This window comes from Arvicanthis niloticus, chromosome 29, assembly GCF_011762505.2.
Source record: "Arvicanthis niloticus isolate mArvNil1 chromosome 29, mArvNil1.pat.X, whole genome shotgun sequence".
Lineage (NCBI taxonomy): Eukaryota > Metazoa > Chordata > Mammalia > Rodentia > Muridae > Arvicanthis > Arvicanthis niloticus.
The window spans coordinates 7,459,164-7,475,304 of NC_133437.1; the positions used below are offsets into that span (position 1 = coordinate 7,459,164).

Below are 16,141 nucleotides of genomic sequence, written 5' to 3' on the forward strand. Positions count from 1 at the left end.
GAAATCACACCCTAGAAAAGGCAAGAAAGTAACCTTCCAACAAATCCAAAAGAAAGTAGCCACATAAACATAATTCCATCTCTAATAACAAAAATAACAGGAAGCAACAATCACTTTTCCTTAATATCTAACATCAATGGACTCAATTCCCCAATAAAAAGACATAGACTAACAAACTGGATACTTTATTTTCCTGCATACAGTGACGAAGATAGACACAAACTCAGAGTAAAAGACTGGAAAACAATTTTCCAAGCAAATGGTCCCAAGAAACAAGCTGGAATAGCTGTTCTAATATCAAATAAAATCGACTTTCAACCAAAAGTTATCAAAAAAGATGAGGAAAGACACTTCATTCTCCTCAAAGGAAAAATCTAACAAGATGAACTCTCAATTTAAATATATACGCTCCAAAGGCAAGGGCACCCACATTCATAAAAGAAACTTTACAAAAGCTCAGACCACACATTGCACCTCATACCATAATAGTATGAGACTTTAATACCCCACTCTCATCAATAGACAGATCATGGAAACAGAAACTAAACAGAGACACAGTGAAACTAAGAGAAGTTATGAGCCAAATGGATTTAATAGATATCTATGGAACATGTCATCCTAAAACAAAAGAATATACCTTCTTCTCAGCTCCTCATGGTACCTTCTGCAAAATAGACCATTTAATTGGTCACAAAACAGGCCTCCACAGACAAAAGAAGGTTGAAATAATCGCATGCATCCTATCAGATCACCACAGAGTAATGTGGGTCTTCAATAACAACAAAAACAACAGAAAGCCCACATACACATAGAAACTGAACAGTTCTCTACTCAATGATAACTTGGTCAAAAGAGAAAGAAAGAAAGAAATTAAAGACTTTTTAGAATTTAATGAAAATGAAGACGCATCATACCACAACTTATGGGACACAATGAAAGCAGTACTAAGTGGAAAACTCATAGCCCTAAATGCCTAAAAAAGGAGACTGGAGAAAGCATACACTAAAAACTAGAAAGCACACCTGAAAGCTCTAGAACAAAAAGAAGCAAATACACCCAAGAGGAGTAGATGGCAGGAAATAATCAAACTCAGGGCTGAAATCAACCAAGTAGAAACAAAAAGAACTAGACAAAGAACCAGGAGCTGGTTCTTTGAGAAAACCAACAAGATAGATAACCCTTAGCCAGACTAACCAGAGGGCACAGAGAAAGTATCCAAATTAACAAAATCAAAACTGAAAAGGGAGACATAACAACAGAAACTGAGGAAACTCAAAAGAATCATCAGATCCAACTACAAAAGCCTATACTCAACAAAACTGGAAAATCTGGATGAAATGAACAATTTTCTAGACAGATACCAGGTACTGAAGTTATATCAGGATCAGATAACCCATCTAAACAGTACCATGACCCCTAAAGAAATAGCAGCACTCATTAAAAGTTTCCCAACTTTAAAAAGCCCAGGACCAGATGGTTTTAGTGCAGAATTCTATCAGACCTTCCAAGAAGACCTAATACTAACACTCTTCAAACTATTCAACAAAATAGAAACAGAAGGAAGACTACCTAATTCGTTCTATGAAGCCACAATTACAGGCATATCTAAACCACACAAAGAAAGAGACTTCAGACTAATCTCCCTTATGAATATCAATGCAAAAATACTCAATAAAATTCTCATAAACCAAATCCAAAAACACATCAAAACAATCATGCATCATGATCAAGTAGGTTTTATCCCAAGGATGCAGGGATGGTTCTATATATGGAAATCCATTAACGTAATCCACTATATAAACAAACTCAAAGGGAATAAAAACCACATAATCATATCACTACATGCGAGAAAGCATTTGACAAAATTCAACACCTTTTCATGGTAAATGTCTTGGAAAGATCAGGAATTCAAGACCAATACATAAACATAGTAAAAGCAATACACAGCAAACCAGTAACCAACATCAAACTAAATGGAGAGAAACTTGAAGCAATCCCACTAAAATCAGGGACTAGACAAGGCTGCCCACTCTCTCCCTACCTATCCAATATAGTTCTCGAAGTCTTAGCCAGAGCAATTACACAGAAAAAGGAGGTTAAAGGGATACAAATTGGAAAGAAAGAAGGCAACATATCACTATTTGCAGATGATATGATAGTATATTTAAGTGACCCCAAAACTTCCACCAAAGAACTCCTAAACCTGATAAAAGAAAAAACAACCTTCAGCAAAGTGGCTGGATAAAAAATCAACTCAAAAAAAAAAAAAGTAGCCTTCCTCTACTCAAAGGATAAACAGGCTGAGAAAGAAATTAGGGAAATGACACCATTCACAATAGTCACAAATAATAAAAAATACCTTGGTGTGATTCTAACCAAGCAAGTGAAAGATATGTATGCCAAGAACTTCAAGCCTCTGAAGAAAGAAATTAAAGATCTCAGAAGATGGAAAGATCTCCCATGCTCATAGATTGGCAGGATTAATATTTTTTTAAAATGGCCATCTTGCCAAAATTAATCTACAAATTCAACGTAATCCCCATTAAAATTCCAACTCAATTCTTCACAGAGTTAGAATTGAGAAATTCTCAAATTCATGTGGAATAACAAAAGACCCAGGATAGTGAGAACTATTCTCAACAATAAAAGATCTAGGGGAATCATCACTTCTGACTTCAAACTGTACTACAGAGCAGTAGTGATAAAAACTGCATGGTATTGGTACAGAGACAGGCAAGAAGATCAATGGAATAAAATTGAAGACCCAGAAATGAACCCACACACCTATGGTCACTTGATCTTTGACAAAGGAGCTAAAACCATTCAGTGTAAAAAATACAGCATTTTCAACAAATGGTGCTGGTTCAACAGGAGGTCAGCATGTAAAAGAATGAAAATTGATCCATTCTTATGTCCTTGTACAAAGCTCAAGTCCAAGTGGACCAAGGACCTTCACATAAAACCAGATACATTGAAACTAATAGAAGAGAAGGTGGGGAAAAGCCTCGAACACATAGGCACAGGGGGAAAGTTCTGAACAGGACACCAATGGCTTATGCCCTAAGATCAAAATTGACAAATGGGACCTCATAAAATTGCAAAGCTTCTGTAAGGCAAAGGACACTGTCAATAAGACAAAACAGCAACCAACAGTTGGGAAAAGATCTTTACCAATCCTACATCTGATAGAGGGCTAATATCCAATATATACAAAGAACTCAAGAAATTAGACTCCAAACAATCAAATAACCCTATTTAAAAGATGCTCCAACATATAACAAGGACACATGCTCCACTATGTTCAGAGCAGCCTTATTTATAATAGCCAGAAGCTGGAAAGAACCCAGATGTCCTTCAATAGAGGAATAGACACAGAAAATGTGGTACATTTACACAATGGAGTACTACTCAGCTATTAAAAACAATGACTTTATGAAATTGTTAGGCAAATGGATGGAACTAGAAAATATCATCCTGAGTGAGGTAACACAATTACAAAAGAACACACATGGTATGCACTCTCTGAAGAGTGAATATTAGCCCAAAAGCTCACAATACCCAAGATATAACTCACATACCACATGAAGCTCAAAAAGAAGGAAAACCAAAGTATGGATACTTCGGTCCTTCTTAGGAGTAACAAAATATTCAAGGGAGCAAATACAGAGACACAGTGTGGAGCAGAGACTGGAGGAGGGGCCGTCTGGAGACTGCCCTTCCCAGAGATCCATCCCATGTGCAGTCACCAAACACAAACACTGTTGTGGATGCCAGGAAGTGCATACTGACAGGAACCTGATATCCTGAGAGGCTCTGCCAGAGCCTGACATATACAGAGGCAGATGCTCAAAGTCCACCATTGAACTGATCACAGGGTCCCTAATGGAGGAGTTAGAGGACTGAAGGAGCTGAGGGGTTTGCGGCCCCATGGAGAGAGTGACAATACCAACCAACCAGAGCTTCAAGGGTCTAAACAGCCAGCCTGGGAGCACACATGGAGAGACTCAAGGCTCCAGCCATATATGTAGGGGAGGAGGGCCTTGTCGTGGTGGGAGAGGAGGTCCTTGGTCCCATAAAGGCTGGATGCCCCAGTGTGGAGGAATTCGAGGGCAGGGAGGTCAGAGTGGGTGGATGGATGTGGGCACACCCTCATAGAAGCAGTAGGAAGGGGGTGGGATAGGAAGGTTCCGGGGGAATGGGGAAAGGGGATAACATCTGAAATGTAAATAAATAAAATATCATATGTATAAATAAAATATCATATGTATATATACATATATATATGTATATATATGTATATATACATATGTATATATATATGTATATATATTATTTATTTATATTTATATTTATATTTATATAAATATATATATATAAAGATAATGTGGGAAATACCCTTGAAGGCACTGGTACAGGAGACAATTTCTTGAACACAACACCAGTGTCTCAGGCTCTAACATCAGCAATTGATAAATGGGACCTCATGAAACTGAAAAGCTTCTGTAAGGCAAAAGACACTGTCAATAGGACAAATAAGCAGCCTACAGACTGGGGAAGGATCTTCACCAATCCTACATTTGACAGAGGGCTAATATTCAAATTTTATAAAGAACTCAGAAAGTTAGACACCAACAACCCAAATAATCCAATTTAAAAAATGGGATACAGAGCTAAACAGAGAATTCTCAACAGAGGAATCTCAAACGGCAGAGAAGCACTTAAAGAAAAGTTCAAAGTCATTAGTCATCAGGGAAATGCAACTCAAAACAACTTTGAGGTTCCATCTTACACCCATCAGAATGACTAAGATCAAAAACTCAAGAGACAGCAGATGCTGGGGAGGATGTGGAGCAACGGAAACATTCCTTCATTGCTGGTGGGACTGAAAACCTGTACAACCACTTTGGAAATCAATTTGGCAGTTTCTCAGAAAACTTGGAATAGTTCTACCTCAAGTCTCAGCTATACCACTCCTGGACATATACCCAAAAGACATATATCCCAAAAGTCACTTGCTTAACCCAGTCCCAAAAGAACATGCATATGTACTCATTTTTGAGTAGATATTAGTCATAAAATACAGAATACCCATACTATACTCCACAGACACAAAAAAGCTAAAATAGAAGGAAGGCTCAAGCAAAAATGCTTGAATCTCACTTAGAAGGGGGAGTAAAATAGTCATAGGAGACAAATGGAGTGAGAGAACTGCGTGGGAGAGGGAATGGGGCATTTCAGGGTCAGGTATGGAGATGGACAAAAAAGATGGCCGGATGGCGATGAGATTGAATGGACATCTGCAACTGATGTGAGTGAAGAGGTGGGGGAGGCATTTCCAGGACAAGACAGAGACCCAGGATAAGGGAGGCACCCAAAAAATTAATGAAGGTGACTTTAGCTGTGAGTCATAGCATTGAAGATATGGAACCTGAACTGGCCACCTCCTGTAACCATGCAAAAACCTTAGTGGAGCAAAAGGGACACCAACCCACCCACAAAATTTTCAAACCCAAATTTATCCTATCTATAAGAAATGCAGGGACAAAGATGGAGCAGAGACTGAAGGAATAGCTGACCAGTGACTGGCACTGTTTGAGACCCATCCCATGGACAGGCACCAATCCCTCACACTGCTAATGATGCTACATTGTGCTTGCAGACAGGAGCCTAGCATAGCAGCCCTGTGAGAGGCTTCACCTAGCAGCTGACTCAGACAGATACAGACACCCACAGCCAAACACTGGATGGAACTTAAGGACTCTTATGGAAGGACAAGAGGAAGGATTGTGGACCCCAAGGGGATAAGAACTCCACAGGAAGACCAACAGAGTCGACTAACCTGGACCTTTAGGGCTGTCAGAAACTGAACTATCAACCAAAGAACATACAGAGGCTGGACCTAGGCCTCCTCAAACATATGTAGCAGATGTGCAGCTTGGTCTTCATGTGTGTCCTGAACAACTGGAGTGGAGGGTTATCTCAAAAGCTGTTGCCTGTATGCGGGTTATGGTCTTCTAACTGGGCTGGCTGCCTTTTCTGGCCTCAGTGGGAGAGGATATACCTAGTGCCATGGAGACTTGATGTGCGGGGGAGGGGGGATACCCAAAGGGAGAAGGAGGAGTGAAGAATGGTGAGAGGAGGTGGTCAGGAGGTGGGCAATGGGCAGGATGTAAAGTGAATAAGTAATTAATAAGTAAATAAATAATAAGAGTTAGAAAAAAGCCCAAGGGTGTATCAAATGATGATATAGTCAGAATATACTTTTTAATACCTTTGATAGAGAAACACTAACAGCAAATACCATTGTAAAGTAAGCTTACATTTCATTCAGCATCCTCAATAACATCAATATCATGTTAAAACCAAGTTATTCTGCTTTAGAATGTAGACTTCAGAGCCATATTTTGCTGTGTTATGCATTTTTGAAGCTTCGGGTATTATGTGACCCAGCAAGTAACAACTATGAATGAGAAAGGAATTACATAAAGCCGGTTCACACATACAGTGCTATCATCTCATGACTGTGTTAAGTACACAACAGTCCCTACCTTTTTCCCACTGAAATGGCCTAGAAACAGAAACGGTAGTTACAAGCATCGCTGATGCCCAGAGATTTGTCCCCAGCATCATTTCTCAGGGAAAATGAGCCAAGGTTTACTAGAGAACTAACGTCTGGAAGGTATCTACAGAGTCTACAGTGATGCTCCTGAAGATTAATGGAACTCACATCACGAAAGCACAAGAGGAACAGGAAAGAATTCCCATAATGCCCAGGGGAAAAGTTTTAAGTATCGATAAAAGACGATTACTATACTATTTTTACATTTCTTATTTTTTTTTTCTTTTAATTAGGGCTGGAGAGATGGCTCAGAGGCTAAGAGCACTGACCGCTCTTCCAGAGGTCCTGAGTTCAGTTCTCAGCAACCACATGACGGCTCACAACCATCTGCAGTAGGATCGGATGCCCTCTTCCGGTGTGTCTGGAGACAGCTACAGTGTCTTTAAATCTATTTTTTATTAGATTTATTGATTACTTTTACAACCCATTATCAGCCCTTCCTCTCCTCCCAGTACCCCCTCATGCAAGTCCTCTCCTAACCCCCCTTTCCCTTTTCTTTTGAGAAGGGGAAGCTCCCTCTGGATGTCAACTACCTCTCAATTTATTTATTTTATGTGTGTATGTACATGTGACTGCTCACATGCTCACAGGGGTTTTGACAATTTCTGACACAGTCTTGAAAACCAAACACAAGCTCAGGGCTGCATGCATACTTGTGAATGCCTTGTGAAGACTCACATCTCTTACTCTGGCTGGCTTTGTGAGAAAAGAAAGTGAAGGCTGAGGTAAAGCTGGAACAGTCCTCAGTGTGAACAATAAGCACACTCACAGAGTTCTTCAGAAATGGGAGACCTACTTACTGCTCTTGGGGATTTCAGGAAATCTCTGTCCAGTTATTCACTGGTACAACCAACCAAGCAGAGACACAGTGATCACACATACAAAGAACAGACACTTTAAAATTACTTCAAAAAAGTCACTAAATAGATCACCCAGAAAATCCACAAAAACAGCCAAGACATTGTGATTATGAACGCAAAAGATTTTATTACTTAAAATGGCCAGTTTTCAACTATAGCAAAACCTAAATAAAAACTACAGCCAACACACAGGCCCAGTGAGGAGTGACCAATATAAACTAACCTTAGGAAACAGCCTAGATGTGGGACTGACTACATCAAAACCATATCAGTTTTAAACCCTTTCCAAAGACTTAGGAAACCACGCCTACACAACAACAACAAAAGTATAGGAGGACAATTTCTTATTGTGGTACGTGGATTTCTATGGGTGTAGTACAACTCTGACCAAACCCAATCTTGGGAAGAAAGGAATTTATTTCACTGCACAGGTTGCAGCCATTGACATCTCTCAATGACAATTGAGAGAGCCCAAAACAAGAAGTCAAGGCAGAAACTGAAGCAGTTATGGCAGAAGACTGTGCTTGCAGACTTGCTCCCTCTGGCTTTTTGGTTACATTCCTTATACAACCTAGGATGACTTGCCCAGGGGTAGTACGGCCCATAGTGGGCAGAACTGTTTCCCCACAGACATGCCCATAGGTCAATCTGATAGAGACAATTCTTCACCTGAGATCTCCTTTTCCCAGGTACGTCAAGTTGACATGCAACACTAGCCATCACACTCACCAAATGGAGAATAATAAACAGTTTTTTTTTTAAAAAAAAGAAAAGAAAAATAGAAATTCTGGAGTCGAGAAATACAATTTAACTAGAAATTCAAGTTCAAAAGCTTATTTACAAACTTAAATTTGTATTACTTAAAATGGCCAGTTTTCGAACACAGCAAAACCTACTAGACATGTAAATAAAAACTCTAGCCAACACACAGGCGCAGGGATGAGTAACCAATAGAAACTAAGCTTAGGAAAGAACCTCGATGTTGGGCTTAAAAGCAGCAGAGCAAATTATTGAATCTGGAGATGAGCGAAGTTATCTGGTCTTAAGAATCGAAAATCAATGAAGAAAAATAAATTACTTCGGTCCTACTGTACACATTTAAACACACTAAAACCACTTAGAGCTCCAGAAGAAAGGGAAAAGATGTGTTGAGGGGGTGGCTGAAGAAGGGATGACTGAAAGGTTCACAGTTTGGTGTGAAACATGGATCTGTGAGAACAGCTTGGTGAATTCCAAAGAAGGTGAGCCCAAAGAGGCCGCAGATATCTAGAAAACTAACACTAAGCTGCAAGAAGCAACAAAGACAGACGCTTACAAGCAGTGAGAAGCCATACTTACAGAGAGATCCTGTTCACATCTGTTTTCCTGTAAGAAACCAAGGTTGATGAATTCGAAGTGCTGGATAAAACAGACTATAAAGAATTCAGGCGAAAAAAATACCATCAAATCAAAGATGAAATTAATAATCCACCAACGAACAAAAACTAAGAGAATTTCTTTCTCATAACTCTCCTTTCGAAAAAGGATTTTCAGAGTAAGATGAAGGGCACCAGAAAGTAAATTGAATCCGTATGAAAAATTAAAGACTACCAGTAAAGTTCCCACAAGAGAAATGCGTGAAAGCCACAACAGTATTAACGACACACGGGCAGTGTGGGCTTGCTGGTGGTGGTGGTGGGTTGACTGCACACACTTACCTTAATAAGTGATGGTGATTGTTACAGGTTAGAGTTCTGTGATGCCCTGGGCAACCAACAAAGTCAACAGAAAGAACAGAATAAAGGAAGCAACCGCCAGGCTGACACACTGATGGGGAAATGACTTTTTAACCTTGAAGCCCTTTTTAAAGAGAGGAGCAGATGAGGAGCCCAGGAAAGGTGATGGGCATGAACCCAGGATATCTGCCACCATGTTAAATGTGAATAAGACACAGTATAATGTCACCGCTACCTTTCTTAAATGCTTCTTCTCAGGAGGACAAAAATCATAATCACTTCAACAAATGCCATGTAAACACCCAAATGGAAATAAACCCTAAATTCTGGACACAAAATGTAGTGAGATGTAAGAGAGAAAGCTGTAAAAGTAAGATGAGAATACTGGTGATAAATTGCTGTGGCTTTGGATAAGGAAATGGTTTTATAGATGTGATACCAAAGCACGAGGAACTAACGAAACCTACGTAAATCATATTAGCTCCATCACAAGCTCCCAAAGGACAAGGACACTACCAAAAATAGTAAAAATGAAAATCTATACACTGGCGGAAAACATTGATAAATGCCATAAGAAATTCTCCAATAACTTCCAAAATTCCATAAAAGTCACCAAATAACCAAGGTTACAAAATAACAAAGGACTCGGAAAAATATTTCCCCAAAGAAAATATGAGCCGCATGGACACAAAAAAAAATGTCACTATTAATCTGAGAGACTGATCAAAATTACACTTTACACCTAACAGAACCCCTAAAATTAAAAAAAAAAAATAGCAAAGATGAAAGGAATAAATATCCATAGGTTGCTGAAATAAGAGAATGCAAAATGGCGCACGCACACACAGCAGTACAGAGATCTTACAGCAGCATAATAGTCACAAAGTAGAAGAAACACAATCCCCACCATTAGGAAATGATAGATGGGTGTCTGTTCATACACTAGATTACTATTTGGCAATTAAGGAAAACATACAAGTGACTCTTGAAAAACATGCCAAATGAAAGAGGTCAGACACCAAAACATAATCGCTATAAACTGTATTTCAGTGTTTAAAAAGTGGGTGTTTCCCTGTGTCACCTCTGCTTCCTTCAACAGTTCAAGCAAGATTCAAATACCACGTTTGGGACGAGACACCTAGATGTTTCTTGCCTCTGTGCCTTTGATCGGGCGCATTCCCGAGCCCATTCCCTGACCTGTCTGCACGGCCTCTCCTATGTCTCTGCAGCATTTCCAACTCTAGCTGACTTGTCTTCAGGTGGCTTGGGAGCCTTCTCCATGCATGTCTGTAGACACAGCAGCAGTAGGGATACAGTAGCTGAATAACTAATACACAAAAGCTCTAATGGCAGCAGCACATAGAGCTTTCCAAGCACAGACTGAAAATTCCGCTATCTCATGGAGGTTCTTAAAATTAAACAGATTACCTGCAAGGATCCTATTGAAAGTGGCGATTTTATGTCTTCTTTCAGCTGGCCAATATCCGAAGAGTAAGGATATCACTTTATTTCCAAATAATTTGCATAAGTACAAACATGCAAATGTGGTGGTGCATGCAAAGATAAGCAGAAGCCAATTGCTGTCCCACTACTTAAATCAAAGACTAATATCACTGGTTGTCCTCACCAAAGAATTATCGTACACACAGTGTTTCCTACAGAGGGGTGTGAGATAGAGGGGTGGAGCATAGTAATATTACCAAATTATCAAAATCCATGGTTAAAGAAGCTAACAAAATCCTATTTCCAATTAGCACAGAGGCTCAAAACCTTAAATCTCAAAATTTTCCTCAGAGCATTGTTCACTCGTTAGAACACTTAACAGTCTTTCCATTTTGACTCATACCCACTTACAGAATATAGCTCTTACATAAAGACAGTAAAGTTGGTATTTTTTTTAAAAAAATGTATATTCATTGTTAATTTTCAGTCATCCTAGTTCAGTAATGGTGGAATATGCCCCCTTTATCTGTGGTGCATGTTGCATGCAGAGATTAACAATTAACCATCACACAGAAGTGCCTTTTTTGGAGTTATGTTTTCTTTTATATAAGGCTATTTTATATCTTCCAACCTGTGTCACAAGTAAAGATGGCTATTTATAATAACCATCCCCTCATTCGCTTGGCATTTCATTTTCCTTTCCCCATGGTGCCCTACAGTTGAAGGCAAACTCGCTGTTGATTAGTGGTTTAAGACCAGCCACAATAACGATGCTGGGGAGAGGGCTACTTGGAGAGGCTTATATGAGACTTGAGGCCTCAGACAGAGCGCAAATTATAAACCCAAGTACTTGGTTGCATGTAACCAAATGGGCCAGTTGAAATGCTAATTCCCTTTCAGGAAAACTAAAGACAGACAGGGAACCTTGTACTTCAGAGAATGAAATGCATTTTTACTCCACGTCTGTACCCTTGGCTTGCTGAGAGTTATTTGAAATCTATTCATAAAAGGTAGTTCTTTCCATAACCTTTAAGATGTGGGAAATGTACTTAAACTCTCTCAGCATTTCAAATATGCTGATGTACCAAGACATGAACAGACCATTGGCTCAAAGCCATGCTAAGCCCCTAATAAAGAAAACATGAAAAGACTCTATTCTCAAGTATGTGATATAAACTGAGGAAATTCATCTAGGGAAAAGTTTTCAATAAAAAATTCATAAAATTAATTTAAAAAGACACTTTAAAATACCCTTTCAATGTAATTACACTGCTGCGTACATGGAGAACGCTCTCACTACCTCTAAGAGAATCCAGACTCCTTTTTATAACTTAATAATTTCTGTATTGTGTCAAAGCTCATTTATGGACAATTACTCCAACAGCCAATATTCCCTACTATACGAAGGGTTCCCTGTAGGCTTTCAAAATCATTAATAGTGAGTGAGAAACATCCTATCAGCACCCTGCCCCCTTCTGAGGTACAGCCAGCCTCATGCCTGACTGCACAAGAGAAGGGCCTGTGACCACCTGCCCAGCAGCTGGGGGAGGGACTTCGTCTAGTACATTCTAAAGTGGATAGTGTGTCACAGCGGACTCAGAAAACACAGCCTTTGTGCTACCAAGCTTCCCCTGGGCTCCAGCTCCACCCTCTTCTGCTACACCACAATCAGGCCAACAGACCTGGGGTGCAGAGACTTCCTGTGTGGCCTGACAACCCAGGTGATGGGGAGCCCTCCTGATATACAAAGATTTTTGCCTGTGCAAGCAGATGGAGAAATCAATTTCTCCTCTCCTTCCATCTTGCATGGTTCGTTAGTGCTTATCTTCATTTCCCAACAAAGATTTTTATTGATATATGTAAACTGCCCGGGAATGACAGAACACTAAAACTAAGTAGAACTTTAAAGCATAAATAGTTTCGACAAAGCATTGACAGGAGTTAGGGGGTGAAGAGCATCTCTCTGGGTGAGTGTCTCCACTGTGTTTGAATGAGGGAGGTTTGGGTGACGTTTACTCATTGTACTGTTTGAACTTGCTACTTGATTTTACATTATCTTGACTGTTCCATAACCTAACAAAATGGTGTAAGGAGCTCAGTACATCCACAGGATCTGTGAGCCACTGAACCATCTCTCCAGAAAGTAGTAACGGTGACTCCACCATAACCATCTCCTACATGGTACCTTAGCATAATCAGTAGGTGCAGGCAAATAACAGGTCATTGACCCAACTAGTAAGCAACTACATCTATTATAGAGAAAGACACAACAGGTTCTGTCCTTAAAGGCTTTGCTCTCTAATTGGCTCAACCTTGACATTTTTTAATGAAAGGGCATCAGTACAGCAAGGGCATCATACATGGAGTGGCATCTGTGTCACACAATAAATTAACGATCAAGTTTACCCGTTAACAGTTACGAAGGGATTGCTCAGCTGACCAAAACGAAAATACAATGTGTGACCTTAACTGCTTCTCAGCTTTTCTAAGTTCCACTGTAGTCACAAACCTTTCTACCCTAGTTTCTTCATATGGAAATCAAAATCACAGTTCGTGGCTTATTATAAAGTTGATCTGTGTAAAGGGATTAGTCGAATTCCTGGCATACTGTGTCCACTAGGCCAAAGGAGCTCATCGCTGCTATTCATGAAGATGTAAACAAAGCCTTTGGTCACAGCTAACTGCTGTGAAGCCCCTTCTCCCACGCACAGCGTCCCTCCTTGTCTTGAGCACGGCCACCTCCAAGGGAAAAACCAGCTGACACTCTTTGGTGTAACATGACCTTTTGACCCTTCACATTGTCTCTAACAATTGGTTTTATTTCTCTAAGAACACTTGTGCCCCAAATAATATCTCATATTCTTATTCTATGACATCAAATACAATAGGAATTCAACAGCATAAAATTAAAATTATTTTCTTAAATACTGAGAATTTTAACTAACTCTCTATTCCTGTATCTGATGGCATCAAGACTTGACGTTCTCACATAGCCTTTGTCTCACTCTGGACACAGTGTAGTCGGATTTCTAAAGTCTATAGGCAGATTAAGGTGGTGTTCCTAATATTCAACAATAGAATAGAATAATAGAAGTCTGAAAGCACTCAGAAAGAACCATTGATCAGGTCTTCATAACTGGAGATTTGAAGCAGGAATCTTGAAAGTTCCCAGCCTCAGTGTCACTGTCTGGGAATTGGAATACCACTCTTCAGTTTTTGATGTGATATGTCAAATAAGGTCTTTATAAAGGACTCCAAGGAGCTCACTACTAATATCTTTGACTAAGGAATGAACTATACATATTCATCGTGGAAATACGATCGTTCAGTTGGTCAACTTTGCTTGGATACATTTAATATACTCATTGTTTTTTTTTAAACAGATACAGTCTTGAGTGATATAATTTTTAGCTGGACTAAGTCTTTGTACTCACCTAGCATAAACAGCTTGGTTTTATAAGTGAAGAAACAAAATCCTGAAGAACATTTTCATGTCCAAAGTGATTGAAGTTGCGGCAGAAGTAGGATGTAATTCTCTAGCGCATGCAATCACATGCATTTATTGTAACAACTCAGAATGTGTTTGTAAATGAGTAAGAGTTTACTACTTAGCCTAGGAAATCACCCAGAGCTAAAGTCTGGTACCGGTGTCCTGATTAAATGTCTACTGTCTTCTTTAATGTCCTTTCTTTTTGTTTCTTTGCTCTAGTTCTTTGGATGGATGACTCACAAAGAAGGAAACTTCAGTTCAGGGATGGAAGGTGGTTGTGAGGCTCAGTGCCAAGTCACATAAGGAACATTTTGAGCTTTTCCTGTCAGGAATTAAAATTTTAATTCCAATTTCTAAGAATGTGCAGCTTACTTATAAACACATTATGTACATTTTTAAAGGCTAGAGATTTTGTAAGGTGTTAGTTTATACAAGTTATATACAACTTAATGTTGCACCTTAAAGTTATTCCCTCAATGAAAAAAATCCAAAATAGTGCAGAATATTTAAAATATAAAAGATATATGTGTATATACATAAGGAATTTTTACACTCTATGCTAACTTCAAACTCCTTGACAACAATGTGTTTTACTGAAATTCCCTGACACAGTAGCTATCTGAAACAATAACAAGACTCCTTTAAAGTTACCTCGATATTCCCACAAATAAGTTTTATCTATCGACCGCCTACGGTTCTTGCACAATGATTTTTCCGGGCCAACTTTGAAACTAGAGTTTGAGTTTCAACTGGGCAGAAGGAGAAAAATAAGAACTTTTCGCTCTGTTCATCCTAGTCTCCCCTTCTCTGAGATGGCAGCTTTGGAAGCAGCTATGCAAAGCCGCAGCCTTGAGCAGGCGGCAGGCACCGGGCAGCAGTCCCGTTATCCGCAGCCCGCTACCAGCTCGTCCGCGCCACCGCCACACGCGCCTTCCGCGCCACCCTCGCTCCCACCTCCAGCAACAGGTGCAGCGGCGGCTGCCCGGGAACCGCCAAAGGGATGCTGTCGCGCTCCTCGACCCACTGGATCCCCTCACATCCTACCTGGCTCCGAGGTCACCGACATCTGCGAGCCCTCCGGTCCCCGCTGGTGCCGGGCCTTCGCTCACACCCAGCGTTGCCCCTCTGCAATGTCCCTATCCTCCGCCTCCCCTAATCCTTTCCCGCACTGTCCAGTCTAGCCTAAGACTTCATCCTCTCTCCTCCCCCTAGCGCTCCTCTGCTCCAATAGGACTCTGGCCCGGGGGCTGGGCTCACCTGATCGGCGGGGCGGGGGTGACCATACTGGCAGCAAGCCCTCCTCTGCGCAGCGGGCAGCCAGGTCCGCACTCCAGTGTGGTGAACTCCCCGCCGTGGCCATGACTAATGGACTCTTCCAGCAGTCAGGCGCCCGAGCTGACCTGCCCGAACGCGAGGGCGACAGTCCCGGGTACCACGCGCGCTTTGCAGGTTCTCTTAGGCGCTAAACTTTGGGGCTGCTCCTAGGGCAGTCCACGCTGCCGCCCCGCTGTAAGCTGCTCTCAGTCCTCTCCAGGGAGAATCATGTTTGGCGAGTCTTGCGCCCATACTACAAGGGTGTTTCTTTTACTGTCGATTGAAGCCCGTGTTCAAGTGTTCACTCTGAGCACTCGCTAATGAATTAGTAGAAATGAAGGCAGTATCTCTATGCACACTTGCAAAGCAAAGGTTGAGCTCAAAATCTGTGTCATCTCACACTGTATTAATACCTAATTTATTATCTACTGTAATAATACCTATTTGCTTCAAGGATTAAGGGAATCAAGTTTTGCCTGAGCGTACAGTGCATGTGTATGTGGGGCGAGGGGCAGGGTTGTAATTTTACCCTGGACTTAGACATGAAGGCCTCCGTGTGGAAACGGCCATGAGGGTTATTAGAACAATTGCAGCATCGTTCATGGGAAGTTTGAAACAAGGAAGATGACTAAGATTTTTGGTCGAACCCTCTGCCTCCACTTTTTGTGTTAATAATTGATTTAAGTTTATGTTATGTTTA

General features: G+C 40.6%; 1 protein-coding gene across 1 annotated transcript in view; it reads right to left on the reverse strand.

The window, feature by feature from the left end:
- The window catches only part of Adgrv1 (adhesion G protein-coupled receptor V1), a 514,991-nt gene extending 499,761 nt beyond the window's left edge, over nt 1–15,230 (reverse strand). Inside the window, exon 1 of the mRNA XM_076927075.1 lies at nt 15,172–15,230. Coding sequence (XP_076783190.1) covers nt 15,172–15,193 — 22 coding nt within the window. The 5' untranslated portion in view covers nt 15,194–15,230. The remainder of the gene's footprint in view (nt 1–15,171) is intronic.
- Between the last annotated feature and the right edge of the window lie 911 nt (nt 15,231–16,141).